Source organism: Mixophyes fleayi, chromosome 1, assembly GCF_038048845.1.
Source record: "Mixophyes fleayi isolate aMixFle1 chromosome 1, aMixFle1.hap1, whole genome shotgun sequence".
Taxonomy (NCBI): domain Eukaryota; kingdom Metazoa; phylum Chordata; class Amphibia; order Anura; family Limnodynastidae; genus Mixophyes; species Mixophyes fleayi.
Window position 1 is genome coordinate 7,281,350 of NC_134402.1, and position 14,134 is coordinate 7,295,483.

The 14,134-nt window shown below is 44.0% G+C and overlaps 1 protein-coding gene across 1 annotated transcript; it reads right to left on the minus strand.

The window, feature by feature from the left end:
- Positions 1–3,547: 3,547 nt before the first annotated feature.
- On the minus strand, positions 3,548–13,485 carry LOC142110997 (vomeronasal type-2 receptor 26-like). Its single transcript, XM_075193790.1, has 2 exons — positions 13,439–13,485; positions 3,548–4,283 (listed from the first exon to the last, which is right to left on the minus strand). Exons 1-2 carry the CDS (start codon positions 13,483–13,485, stop codon positions 3,548–3,550), a joined length of 783 nt encoding a protein of 260 aa, XP_075049891.1.
- Between the last annotated feature and the right edge of the window lie 649 nt (positions 13,486–14,134).

The following is a 14,134-nucleotide window of genomic DNA, read 5'->3' on the forward strand; positions in this document are numbered from 1 at the left end:
TTTCGGGGGGTTGTCCTTCTCCCACACACCCAGACCTGGGGACCGGCAAGGTGGTGGCGTCGGCATACTTCTCTCCTCCTGCTGCTCTTTTCGGGTTATTCCCCCTGAACCCTCCCACTCCTTTTCCTCCTTTGAGGTACACTCTATTTGCCTATTCCACCCAGTCCACCTTTGTGTTGCTGTTATCTACCGTCCTCCTGGTCCTGTATCCCAATTTCTTGATCACTTTGCCACCTGGCTCCCTCACTTTCTCTCCACTGACCTTCCCTCCCTGATCTTGGGGGATTTTAATATCCCTATAGACAATCCCTCAGACCCTGCTGCCTCCAAACTTCTCTCCCTCTCCTCCTCCCTTGGTCTCTCTCAATGGACCTCCTCTCCCTCCCACCGCAGTGGCCACTCCCTAGATCTGTTTTTTTCACACCTCGGTACTGTCTCTGACCTCATTAATTCACCTTTTCCTCTCTCGGACCACCATCTCCTCTCTTATAGCATCTCTCCACCCCTCTCATCATCCCCATCGGTTACTCTCACCAGGCTTAATTTTGACACAGTTGATCCTACCACTTTCTCCTCCTCCCTGGGCTCGCTCCTCTCCCCCCATCACCACTCTTTCTTGCCCCGATAGGGCTGTCTCCTTCTACAATCTCACTCTTACCGCTGCACTAAACTCTGTCACCCAGGCTGTCACCGTCAAGCTTCGTCGGTCCCTGCCACAACTAAACCTACCCGCTATCTTCAAAAATGCTCCCGCAGTGCAGAACGGCTTTGGAGGAAGTCACACACTCATGCTGACTTCCTCCACTTCAAGTTCAAGCTTGCCTCTTATAGTTTGGCCCTTTCCCTCTCTAAACAATCTTTCTTCAAAGCTCTCATTTCTTCCCAATCCTCCAACCCCCGTCAGCTTTTTGCCACCTTCAACTCCCTCCTCTCCCCTCCCTCTCTCCCACTCCCCTCCACGCTCTCTGCTGTCGACTTTGCTACCCACTTCACCTCCAAGATTGAGTCTATACGTCATGACATCTCCCAGCAGTCCCTTCTTACCCCACCCTCTCCCCCCTCCATGCCCATTCTGTCCCCCTTCTCACCCTCCTCTTCTGCTGCTATCTCCTTTCTCCCCTCCACTCCAGCTAGCTCACCCTCCTTCTCTTCCTTCACTCCGGTATCTGCAGATGAAGTCCAAACCCTTCTCTCTTCCTCTCCCCCCTCCACTTGCACACAGGACCCAATCCCCTCCCACCTCCTCCGCTCCCTCTCTCCTGAAGCCTGCTCCCACCTTGCACACCTCCTTAACCTCTCCCTCTCTCTAGAATCTTCCCCTCCTCTTTTAAACATGCTCTTGTCTCCCCCATACTCAAGAAACCGTCCCTTGATCCCGCCTCTCTCTCTAATTACAGCCCTATTTCGCTTCTTCCTTTTGCCTCCAAACTCCTTGAATGGGTTGTCTACAACCGTCTTACCTCCTTTCTTTCCTCTCACTCACTACTTGACACGCTCCAATATGGTTTTCGCCCCCTCCACTCCACTGAAACTGCCCTCACTAAGGTCACTAATGACCTTCTCCTCGCTAAATCCAATAGACACTACTCCCTTCTAATCCTCCTTGACCTCTCTCCTGCCTTCGATACCGTTGACCACGCACTACTTTTGCAAACTCTCAAATCTTTAGGCCTATGTAACACTGTCCTGTCCTGGTTTTCCTCTTACCTCACCAACCGCTCCTTCTCAGTCTCTACTCATGTTTCTACCCCCTCTTCCCCTACCCGTTGGCGTTCCTCACGGCTCCGTTCTTGGCCCCCTGCTTTTCTCCCTCTACACTTCCTCCCTTGGTGTCCTCATCCACTCCTTTGGCCTCCAGTACCACCTCTATGCTGATGATACCCAAATCTATCTTTCATCCCCTGACCTCTCCCCTTCCCTTCTGTCTCGTGTCTCCTTCTGTCTCTCGGCCTTCTCATCTTGGATGTCCCAACGCTTCCTTAAACTCAATATTTCCAAGACAGAGTTTATAGTCTTCCCCCCCTGCCAGGACTCTCCTACCTCCCCCCCTCTCTATTTCTGTTAATAACACTACCCTCGTTTCTGTCCCCCAAGTCCGATGCCTTGGGGTCATCCTTGATTCTTCCCTCTCATTTAAGCCTCACATTCTGTCCCTCTCTAAATCCTGTTTCTTCTACCTTTGGAATATATCTAAGATACCTCCCTCTCTCACCACGGAAGCCACGAAAACCCTTGTTCACTTGCTTATTATCTCTCGCCTTGACTACTGTAACCTTCTTCTCTCTGGCCTACCTGATTCTCACCTTGACCCTCTTAAGTCTATCCTCAATGCTGCTGCCCGCCTAATTTTTTTCTCCCGCCGCTCTATCTCTGCGGTCTCTCTCCAACAGTCACTACATTGGCTCCCCTGACCCTACAGAATTAAACTTAAACTCCTTACCCTCACCTTTCAAGCTCTTAGCAGTCTTCCCCTCCCTACATCTCCAATCTCATCTCTACCTACACTCCTACCCGCCCCCTCCGCTCTTCCTCTGACCGCCGCCTCACTGCTTCACTGATCACCTCCTCTCACTCTCGTCTTCAGGACTTTGCCTGGGCTGCTCCCCTGCTGTGGAACGATCTTCCACATTCCATCAGGTTAGCATCTACTCTCAGAGGCTTCAAGCGTGCCGTTAAGATTCATTTCTTTATTCAAGACTATCAGTCCTCCTAACTTTCTTGTCCTGGCTCTCTCCCCTAGTTAGTACCACCCTTTATGTGTCTCCCCCTCCCTTTAGGTTGTTAGTACTCATGAGCAGGGCCCTCTTTCCTTGTGTGCTCCTTCTACTTTTCCTTCACCCTCTATACCTCTTGGCCTGCTTTGCTAGCCATGTTTTCCCTGTTTTATTAATCTTCAGCCTTCTTCTTGCTGATTTCTACTATCCATTTCACTATCCATTTCACTATCCATTTCACTATCTGTCAGATATAATCTGATTTGCTTTACCCTGTCACCTGTGTTTGTATATATTTGTGTATCATGTTGTGTCTTGGTTCTGTTTTCTGTGTATGTAATGTACGGCGCTGCGGACCCTTTGTGGCGCCTTATAAGTCAAAGATAATAATAATAATAGCGCTGTATTCTGGTTAGGTTTTTGTGGTTTTTCAGGAGGGAGGGAGAGGACAATAGTGGCAGCTGCTTCTTTTATGTGTAACTTGTGCAGTTCTCTTCTCCATGGAGTCAGACCTTCATAACATTATAGGAGCAATTATTTCAGCTTATGATTCTTAATGTTTTTCCTTTTTTGTAGACTCACTGTAAAATACTTCATCTGTGGAACTTCTGTTGTGAGATCACAGAAAATATTCATCAGGTTTAACCCTTATTGAATACTGAGGACACATTATTACATTTTATACTTGAGTTAAAATTTAATTTTAATAGCATGCATATAGAAAACATTAACGGTAATTGTTTCTTTAAATTATATATTGTTTAAAACAATTATTGATTTGCACCAGACAATAAAGCAAAACATTACTTTCTATTGCAAAGTAATGAATACTTTTATGAATAAGGTTTCTCTAACAAATGTCTTTTACTGTTCATTTCAGGTCTCAGTAGAATATTGTAGCATTTAGGAAAGAATATACAGCATAATATTCCAATACCAGAAGCCAAAATGGCAAAAATCTCTACAGTGACCATGTGCTTCCCATTACTGCTCAGATAGGCAGGTATGGCACAGACCCAAACACTGCAGAACACCAACATGCTGAACGTGATGTATTTGGCCTCATTAAAGATGTCAGGTAATGTCCTCACCATGAAAGCTAGACCAAAACTCACAGCTGCCAGGAACCCCATGTAACCCAACATGACATAAAAGGCAAGGACAGAACCCTCATTACACTGAATGATGATCATCCCAGGGTAAGAATCAAACTTTTGAAAAGGAGGAGAAACTGACAACCAAATAGCACTGATGAGAACTTGAACAGATGAACAGATCAACACAACAGAATTTGGCAGTTTAATACCCAGCCATTTTCTCCAATAGCTTCCAGGTCTGGTGGCTTTGAAAGCGATGTAAACCATGATTGTCTTGGCCAGGATAGAAGATAAAGCAACAGAGAAAATTATTCCAAATGAAATTTGCCGTAACATGCAGGTGATATCCACTGGACGACCGATGAACAGAAAGACACAGAGTAAACTCAGCTGGAGGGAGATGAGAAGAATGAAGCTAAGGTTTCTATTATTGGCTTTTACTATGGGAGTGTCCCGGAATGAAACAAATATTCTGATTATATAGACAGTCAAGATAAAAAATAGCACAGATATTGCAGAAAAAACTATAGCAATTGTGTCCGTCTTGTATGATAGAAATTCTGTTATCCTGGGGACACATGCGGCTTTCTTCTCATTGGGCCATTCATCATCAGGACATTTATTGCAGCTTTCACTATCTAAAAAATGAATAAAGCAAAAATGTGTTCTGTTAAAACATAATACTCCCACGTTGTCTCATTTATTTCTATTATTGATTTACAAGTGCCTCCCACCCCTGAAGTGGAAGGAAAAAGCTAAATACAGCCAGCACATGCACATAGGAACACAGCTCCACAGACACTAAAAGAGGGATCCTAACTGTAAGTTTCTTATTGTATCTAAATTTGCTTCTCTGGAAAACTGCAAACACCAAGACATCTTTATTCTGGGGCAGCACGGTGGCATAGTGGTTAGCACTGGGGTCATGAGTTCAATTCCCAACCATGACCTTATCTGTAAGAAGTTTGTATGTTCTCCTTGTGTTTGCGTGGGTTTCCTCCAGGTGCTCCGGTTTCCTCCCACACTCCAAAAACATACTGGTAGGTTAATTGGCTGCTAACAAATTGACCCTAGTCTGTCTGTCTGTCTGTCTGTCTGTCTGTATCTGTGTGTGTGTGCATGTGTGTATGTTAGGAAATTTAGACTGGTAGCCCCAATGGGGCAGGGACTGATGTGAGTGAGTTCTCTGTACAGCGCTGCGGAATTAGTGGCGCTATATAAATAAATGGTGATGATGATTCTGTATTTATCCTAATACTAAGGGTTCTATACTGCTATAATAACACTACATTGAAAACCTCAAACAAAAACAACTATTACACTTTTAGACTTAGTTAAAGCTGAACATATATGTACAATGTGACCATATTGATGAATGGATGTATACAAAACTCAAGCCACTACAGCAATGAGTGACATAATAGGGCACAACAACTAGCAATTACATGATGAGCAAACAGAAATAAGTTTCATAGTACATGGGGACTGAGCAGTTATCATACTAGTATAAAGCAACCATGGGTGCAACAATCAGGGCAAGAGATGATGAATAAGACAAGGCAGGAAAAGATTAACATAGGTGTAACAATAGCTATGATAGGGAAGAGAGGAAAACACAAGGTAAGAGGGCCCTGATCATGATCGCTTACAGTCTAGATAGAAGGGGCAGACACAAAATGGGTGATAAAGAGTGGGTGAGTAAGCGTGAGAGGGCAGCAGGGGATGTGTTAGGATGAGGGCTGGCAGGCTTTGATGAAAAGATGAGTTTTTAAGGTGTGTTAAAAGTCTTGGATACTAGTGGATAGTCTGATTGGTGTGGGAGTGAGTTGCAAATTTTGAAGAGCAACACGAGAAAGAGGTTACATTGATCTAGAGATGGTCACTGACCCCCGTGTTTGGTTTTGGATTCGGTTTTGGATCTGGATTACCGTCGTGTTTTGGTTTTGGTTTTGCAAAACCGCCATTGCGTGTTTTGGTTTTGTTTGGTTTTGTTTGAAAATCAATGTTTTTGGGCCTAAAATAACCCAATTTAGTGCTCCAACTGTTTTAGAGATAAGTAATCTAATTGTTGAGGTAATAAATCATCAAAAAAACAGTTTAATTCTTCGTTGGTAGACCTTCATTTATTCTACACACAAAACAGATTGTCTTCCTCTCCATCTATGCATATTGGCAATGCAGCCATCGTCTTTGGATGTATATTACACCCTACACTTATAGTTAAATATGTAAAGAAATGGAAAAAGGCAGTTTGCTTTCTGCCTCTATAGGCCCCCTCCACTTGTCAAAAATACAAAAAAATTCAGCCGTTATAGACTGTATAATATTAATTGACATGGAGAAAGCCAGTTTGGTTTCTGTATCTCTAGGCCCCCCTCCACTTGTATAAAATACCAAAAAATCCAGCCGTTATAGACTGTACAATATTATGAGAAATGGACAAAGTCAGTTTGGGGTCACTCTGTCTATGACACCCTACCCTTAAGGATAAATTTCTTGACCTGCCTCTGGGATGACGATTCACCCCCAGCAGCAGCAACAGCAGCAGCAGTGGGACTAACGCTTTCTTCAGAGGAATCAATAATAGTGCAGGAGTCATCCAGCCTTAAGTGGGATGCCGGGCTAACTCCGAGCGCTACTGAGGACATTGATGAGGATGGTGTGGTGGGTGTATTTTGTAGCCGTCGGGATGTCGGTGAGCGGAGGGTCCTAGCTGATGATGGAGTGCTTGTATTTTTTTGGGAAGAACTTTCAGCTTTTCCCAACACTTTGCCATGAACTCTCGTTAAATGGCGTAACATAGACGAGGTTCCAAGATGGTTAAGGTCCCTCCCTCGACTGACGGTGGCTTCACATACACTACAAATGGCTATACAATTGTTGTCTGGATTTGGGTAGAAATAATTCCACACATAAGAAGTGGATTTTTTTGTTCTATGCCCAGGCATGACAATGGCCTTTTTCTTGTCACGTGCCAGAACTGCTGCCACTGGTGCAGGACTTACACAAACAACCTCATCCTCATCAACATCCTCATTAGCGCCCTCGTCGCCTACACAAATTTCCCCCTCATCCTCTTCTAATTCCAAAGTGGCATCCTCAATTTGAGTATCACCGGCTACACTCGGGCTATTAAGGCACACATCAGCAGAATGCTCACGATTAGACATCCCACTGTTGGATGGACTCTCCACAGGGATTGTTGTCATTTGTGAATCAGAGCAAACATTCTCCTCTAATGCCTCACTGTTATCTTGCAGCTCGGCTTTGACGCGTAACAGTAGTTGTGCACCAATTGTAGGCTGGGTAACTTTTTGGGATCTGCCACTAATAGCCAAAGGTGAAGGCCTCATTCTATCTTTGCCACTGCGTGTGTAGAATGGCATGCTTGCAAAATTTTTTTTATCGTCACTTAACTTTTGCTCATTTACATTTCTTTTACGCTTCAATACAGTAAATTTTTTTGGGGTTTTTGTTTTTTGCACTATTTTGGAAACACTCTATTGTTTGACATCGCCTTGGCCAGATGACATACTGGGAACACTAACATCAGGACTGGTGACAGAACCTGGTTGCTCATTCTGATCATATGTGGACTGCTTTGAATCCATTCTGAGCGCAAACCACTGGGGAGGGCTAAAAATTATTTGGTAGATACTGCTGACAGATATGACTTTTGACAGCCAGAAATATTAGTGCACAATTAGGGAGGACACCCCAAAAGCACTGAGGAGTGCTAAAAATTATTTAGTAGATACTGCTGACAGATATGACTTTTGACAGCCAGAAATATTAATGCACAATTAGGGAGGACACCCCAAAAGCACTGAGGAGTGCTAAAAATTATTTAGTAGATACTGCTGACAGATATGACTTTTGACAGCCAGAAATATTAATGCACAATTAGGGAGGACACCCCAAAAGCACTGAGGAGTGCTAAAAATTAGTTAGTAGATACTGCTGACAGATATGACTTTTGACAGCCAGAAATATTTATGCACAATTATGAGGGACACCCCAAAATCGCTGGGGAGTGCCAAATATTAAGAAAAAATAATAAACCTCTATCCTCCCCTCTGCATTAGTGATTTTGGTTAGAGCAATTGCAAGAACAATATTGTATTCTCTGTCCCTGCTCTAATCAGCCTATGACTACACCCTGCTCTCTCCCTCTGTCAAATGGCGATGGATTTCTGTGGAGGCGTGTATTTATAAAGTTGAAGTATCGCGAGAACCGAGCCCCGAGATCCGACGACGTCACGATGACGTTCGGTCTCGATTTGGATTCGGAACGGGCGGGAGAGTACCGAGCTGCTCAGCTCGGTACTCGGATACCCAAAGTTCGGGTGGGTTCGGTTCTCGGAGAACCAGACCCGCCCATCTCTACATTGATCAAGATTACAAGGGAGTGAAAAAGAGATTTGATGGAATTTATTATATTGATTATATATATATTCCAGGGGTGGAGGTGGCAGGATTTTGAGAGGGACTAAATGTGAGATTTGAAGGAGAGGATTACATCTAGGTAGGGTAGAAAAGAAATTAGTGTTATCAACGGAAAGAAGGGGGGTAGAGAAGCCTTGAAGGGGGGTAGAGTGTAGACAATTGTTACAGTCTTGGACATATGAGTTTAAGAAAACTCTGGAACGTCCCAGATGAGATGGCCGAGAGCCAGCAGGAAACATTATACATAAGGAGGTTAAGGGATGAAAGATAGATTTGGCTGTCATCATCATATAAGTGGTAGTGGATGCAAAATGAGCTGATAAGTTCGCCAAAGAAGGAGATGTTGAGGGAGAAGAGCTGGGAGCCAATAATGGAAATTTGGTAAACTTCAACAGGTAAAGAAAGAGTGTGGAAGTCGAAACATGTGTAGAGATTGATAGGGAACAGTTGGTGATATAATAAGAAAACCAGGAGAGGACTGCATTACAGAGACCTATCGATTGGAGTCTTTGCAAAAGGATGGAGTAGTAAACCGTATCAAAGGCAACAGAGAGGTCAAGATGTATAAAAGTTGTCCCTTACACTTAGCAAGGAGAAGGTAGTGACCTTAGTGATGGAATTTTTGGTAGAGTGGAGGGAGCAAAATTCAGATTGGAGTGAGTCAAGAAGGGAGTGAAATGAGAGAAAGGAGGTGAGATGGTTGTACATATCCCATTCAAGAAGTTTGGATACAAAATGAAGAAGGAATATAGGGTTGTCATTTTTGAAGGAGGAAGGCTCAAGTGATGTATTTTGAGAAAGTTGAGAGAAGAGCATGTTTAAGGGAGGAGGGGAAGGTACCTGAAAGGAGAATTAGGTTGAATAAGTGGGCAAGGTGAGAGCAGGCCTCAAGAGAGAGGGAGGAGAGGAGATTAGAGCTGATGTGGTCAAGTGGGCAAGTGGAGGAGGGAGTGGGTGATAGAAGACTGTAGAACTTAATCAGATATCAGAGTGAAGGAAAAGAAGGTGGGCTGCTTTGCAAGCAGGGTGATAGTCTAGAGCAGGGATAGAGATAATCCAAAGAGGAGGCTGGGAGAGGGGATAAGGTGGGTAGGTAAGGGAAAAGTGTAGACTGAGAGGGGACTCATGTTGTGACGTATGTACTCAGTTTTGGAGGTGTAGTGTGTAGAAAAGTTGATGGCAGAGAGTGAGGAGGAGAGTGGGAGAGGGGAAAGCAGGGAGTTGAAGGTGGCAAAGAAGCCTTGGTGGTTGGAGGGTTGAGAGGAAATGTGAGATTTGAAGGACTGTGACTGTTTAGTGAATGATAGGGGAGAAATGTAACAGGAGAGAATGAACTTGAAGTGAAGGAAGAAGCATGAATGTGTGATTTCCTTCAGAGCTGTTCCATGATTATGAAGAGAGTGGGTCAGTTTGGAGTGCCAATATTGAGGAGGGTACTGGTAAAGTTATTGACAGTCTGGCTGACAGAGTGAAGTGCAGTGGTAAGGGGGTGGTGGGTGGGGGAGGGGATAAGACAAGAAAGGAGGTAAACTTGGTAGGATCAATGATGTCCAGGTTACACCTGGAGAGAGTAACTTTAGGAGATGGGGAAGGTGAGAAGGGTGGAGAGATTTTTAAAGATTGGAGATGGTGGTCAAAGAGAGGGAATGGTGAATTGTTAAATCAGAGACTGTTCAGAGGTGAAAAAGTCCAGATCAACAGCCTTTGATCAAGTATCAAATTAACTCCAGCGACTCTTCATACTACATGTCTACTCCAATGTCAGCTGTGGCACACTAAAGTAACACAAAATCTTTAAAAACTTTCCCATAAAGCAGAACATTACTGGTGTAAATTTTGTACCTCTAATGATTTCTTTACATATACTTCTGTCTATCACTCCTATCGCAATGCTCTGGACACTGCAAAACAAACATTCTTCCAATTTCTCATCTATGCTCAGGTGTCACACGCCGGGCGATCAGACGCCCTTGCCTCGCAGGAACTTCTAACCACCTTGGACGCTATGATTTTGTTATGTAATCGTGTGAACCTCCACTTTTTTGAAAGATCTTCCGAGAGAGATAGTTCCCGGTGCCATGCGGTCAAGTTAGCTTCTTGCTTTCTTCATCCAGTGTTGGAGGATGAGCCCATGCAAATAGGACGTTCTCGTCTGACTCCGGAAGAACGTGACAGGAGACTCAATAATAAATTGTGCTTGTACTGCGTGGATCCTGGTCATCTGCTGAATGTCTGTCCCAAAGATCAGGAAATGCCAAGCCCTAACCTGCTCCAGAGAGTTCAGATGAGGCCTCTCTAAAACCTCTCCCACTCTTGAAAATCCTAAAATCTGCTCCTTTTCTGTCATTCTCTATAGCCTTAGGGTACCATTCACATCTATGCTCTCTTAGATTCAGAAGCAGCTGTGAATTTTATTTCACTTACTTTACTTTACTTCAGGTTCCTGTTTCTATTATCACCATCGATTGGTTGCCCGAACAATATCATTCATTCTTGGACGTCTTTGATAAAATCCGTTCGAAGCATTTGCCCCTTCATTGATCATGGGACTGTCCCACTGAACTTCAGCCAGGGAAGACTCCTTCCAGAGGCCGGGTATACCCCCTGTTTTTACCTGGGACTCGGTCCATGTCTGAATACATTAAAGAAAATCTTCAATGAGGCTTCATCAGACCTTCTTCCTTGCCCCGGAGCGGGGTTCTTCTTTGTGAAGAAGAAAGACGGCTCCTTGATGCCGTGTATTGACTATCGGGGTCTCAATGCCATAACCATCAAAAACCGCTTGACCGTATCAAAGGAGCCAAAGTCTTCACCAAATTAGATCTTCGTGGAGACTATAAAGTCATTAGAATAAAAGCAGGGGATGAATGGAAGATGGCGTTTAATACATGCGATGGTCATTACTAATACCTTGTAATGCCGTTCAGTCTGTGCAATGCACTGGCAGTTTTTCAGAGTTTTTTCAATGAAATATTCCTTCTCTATGTATGTGTGGTCGTGTACCTTGATGATATTTTGATCTTCTCCAAAGATATTTCCTTTCACCACCTCCATGTGGCAGAATTTCATTCCAGGTTACGCCTAAACCAACTCTTTTGTAAACTTGATAAGTGATCTTTCGAATTTCATCAAAGACCTTTCCAGGTTACATCGTGTCTGGATCTTTATTGTGAATGGATCCTGATAACATTAGATCAATTCTGGAGTGGCCGCTACCATTAGTCCTCAAGCCTATTCAACGGTTCCTTGGATTCGCCAATTATTACAGGCATTTCATCAAAGATTATTTCATTATTGTGGCTCCTATCGTTGCTCTTACCTGGAAAGGTTCTAATCCCAAATCTTGATCTACAGACGCCTTGGAGGCCTTTGAGTTCCTTAAGAACGCCTTCATGTCTGCACCTGTCCTCAGACAACCTGACACCTCATTAACGTTCTTCCTGGAGATTGATGCCTCTAATGTGGACATAGAAGCAGTCTTTTCGAAGAAGTCACCTTGAGGGCAGTTTCATCTTTGTGTTTTTCTCTGTAGGAAATTTCTTCCTGCGCAGAAGAACTATGCCATTGGAAACAAGGAATTACTCGCCATGAAGGCAGCTCTTATCGAATGGCGTTATCTTCTGGAGGGTGCTCAACACCCAGTTATCATTTTTACTGACCATAAAAACCTTCTATACCTCCAATCAGCACAATGTCTGAATCCCAGACAAGCACAGTGGTCACTCTTCTTTTCTCGTTTTGACCTTCGCATAACCTTCAAACCAGGGGAGAAGAACAAGAGGGCTGATCTTGTGCATTTTCTTTGGACATTTTTTCGGAGGATACTCGTTTTTGTCCCATCCTGGACCCCAAATGTCTCATATCCTCCACAGTGCTCAAATCTCCAACCCCTCCACCTGGGAAGACTTTTGTTTTCCTCTGGTCTCAGCAAAAAGCTCCTGAGTCATTTCCATTGTACTCATTTCTCTGGTCACACGGGGGTCTTTAAAACCATCAAATTGGTGTCAAAAGGCTACTGTTGACTAAGCCTACACTCTAATGTTAATAATTTTATTTCTCCTGTGGTATTTGCGCCTAACACAAGTCTGCTCACCGGGCTCCCTCCGGTCAGCTACTTCCGTTACTCATTCCACAGGAACCATATCAGTATGGACTTTATTACAGACCTTCCACCCAGCAAGAAATATACCACTATAAGAGTTGTAGTGGATCGGTTTTCTAAAATGACCCATTTCATCCCACTGGCTGGTCTTCCCTCCTCTCCGGTTTTGGCATCTCATTTTGTTAAGTAGATGTTTCGTCTGCATGGCTGTCCCGCCGATATAGTCTCAGACCAGTGCATCCAGTTTGTGTCTAAGTTCTGGCGATCTCTCTGCAAACTGTTGGGAATTAAATAAAAAAATTTCTCTTCATACCACCCCCAATCCAACAGGCAGACCAAATGGGTGAGCCAGGATTTAGAGACCTCAGGATGTTTTCTTCGGCCAACCAAGACAACTGGGTTGACCTCCTACCCTGGGCCGAATTTGCCCATAATAATGCTTTTCATGAATCTATCACTACTTCAGCCTTTTTTGTGGTCTATGTATATCATCCTTCTCTTCCAAAATTTGCATCCCTCCCTCCCAGGTTCCTGCTTAAGAAATCTTCCATTCGCTACAAACAGTTGGCAAATAAGAAACGACAGATATTTCCTGTCTTTAAAGTCGCAGATAGGGTGTGGCTATCCACCCAAAATATACGTTTCAAGGTTCCATGTATGAAACTGGCTCTGCGGTTCATTGGTCCTGTCTGTTTTAAATTGTAGTTGCCTGCCTCTCTTCGTATTTCTAAATCCTTCCATGTTTCTCTGCTGAAACTTTTGATTATTAATCTTTTTTCATCTGTATCATGCTACACGGATGATAGAATTCATCATTAAGAGGAGTTTGAACTCAGGCAAATCTTGGACTCCAAGTACTATAAGGGTGGTCTAAAGTATCTGGTGCACTGGAAGGGCTTCCGCCCTGAGGGACGCTCCTGGGTGTGTGCCTCCGACATTCACGCAACTTTATTTTTGGAAAAATTTCATGAGAAGTTTCCCATGAAGCCTAGCAGTAGACGTGCTGTGTCCACCTTTAAAGGGGGGTATTGTCACACACCGGGTGATCGGGCTGCACACCCCATCCCCAGCGCTCTTACCTGGTAATGCCAACAGCTCCCTCCGTCCCGGCCACCACCATCTTCATTTCCGGTCTACGCATGCCTATTACCACCCGTTAAACAATCCGAGCAGGACAATAGCCCTCTGACAAACATTGCTGTGTAACCGGTTCATACAGCATACTAATCCCTTTTTGTTTATTTCATTTTTTGTTTTTAGCTTTGCAATCTGATTGTACTGAAATACAATATATAGACTTATCCCTATGTATCCAACTCCCATTGTCCCATAGATTATAAACCTGAGAGCAGGGCTGTCTCACCTCTGTGTCTGTTTTACCCAGTTTGCTGATTACTGTGTTCGTCCCAATTGTAAATAGCTACAGAATATGTTGGCGTTATATAAATAAATGATGATGATGATGAGTGGCCACTGTGGTGGGAGGGCGGGAAGGTCCATTGAGAGAGATAAAGGAAATAGGAGAGGGAGATCATTTTGAATGCAGCAAGGTCAGTAATATTCTCTATAAGGGTATTAAAGTTCCCCAAGATAAGGGAAGGAAAGAGGATTGTAGATAACTGTCACATGAAGGTGGGCTGGGTGGAAGAGGAGGATGAAATGTACCTTGAAGGAGGAGAAAGAGAGGTCAGTGTGTACAGGAGAAGGACAAGTCACTGAAAGAGAGATCAGGGGGTGTAATCAGGGGATAGTCAGGTTTTAATTATTGCATATCA

Excerpts from the sequence above, each read along its gene's own strand:
- LOC142110997 (XM_075193790.1), bottom strand. The coding sequence starts at position 13,485 with ATGAAGATGGTGGTGGCCGGGACGGAGGGAGCTGTTGGCATTACCAG. Across the intron at positions 4,284-13,438 it reads GGAGCTGTTGGCATTACCAG|AATATTTGTTTCATTCCGGG; the intron begins GTAAGAGCGCTG and ends CTATATAATCAG.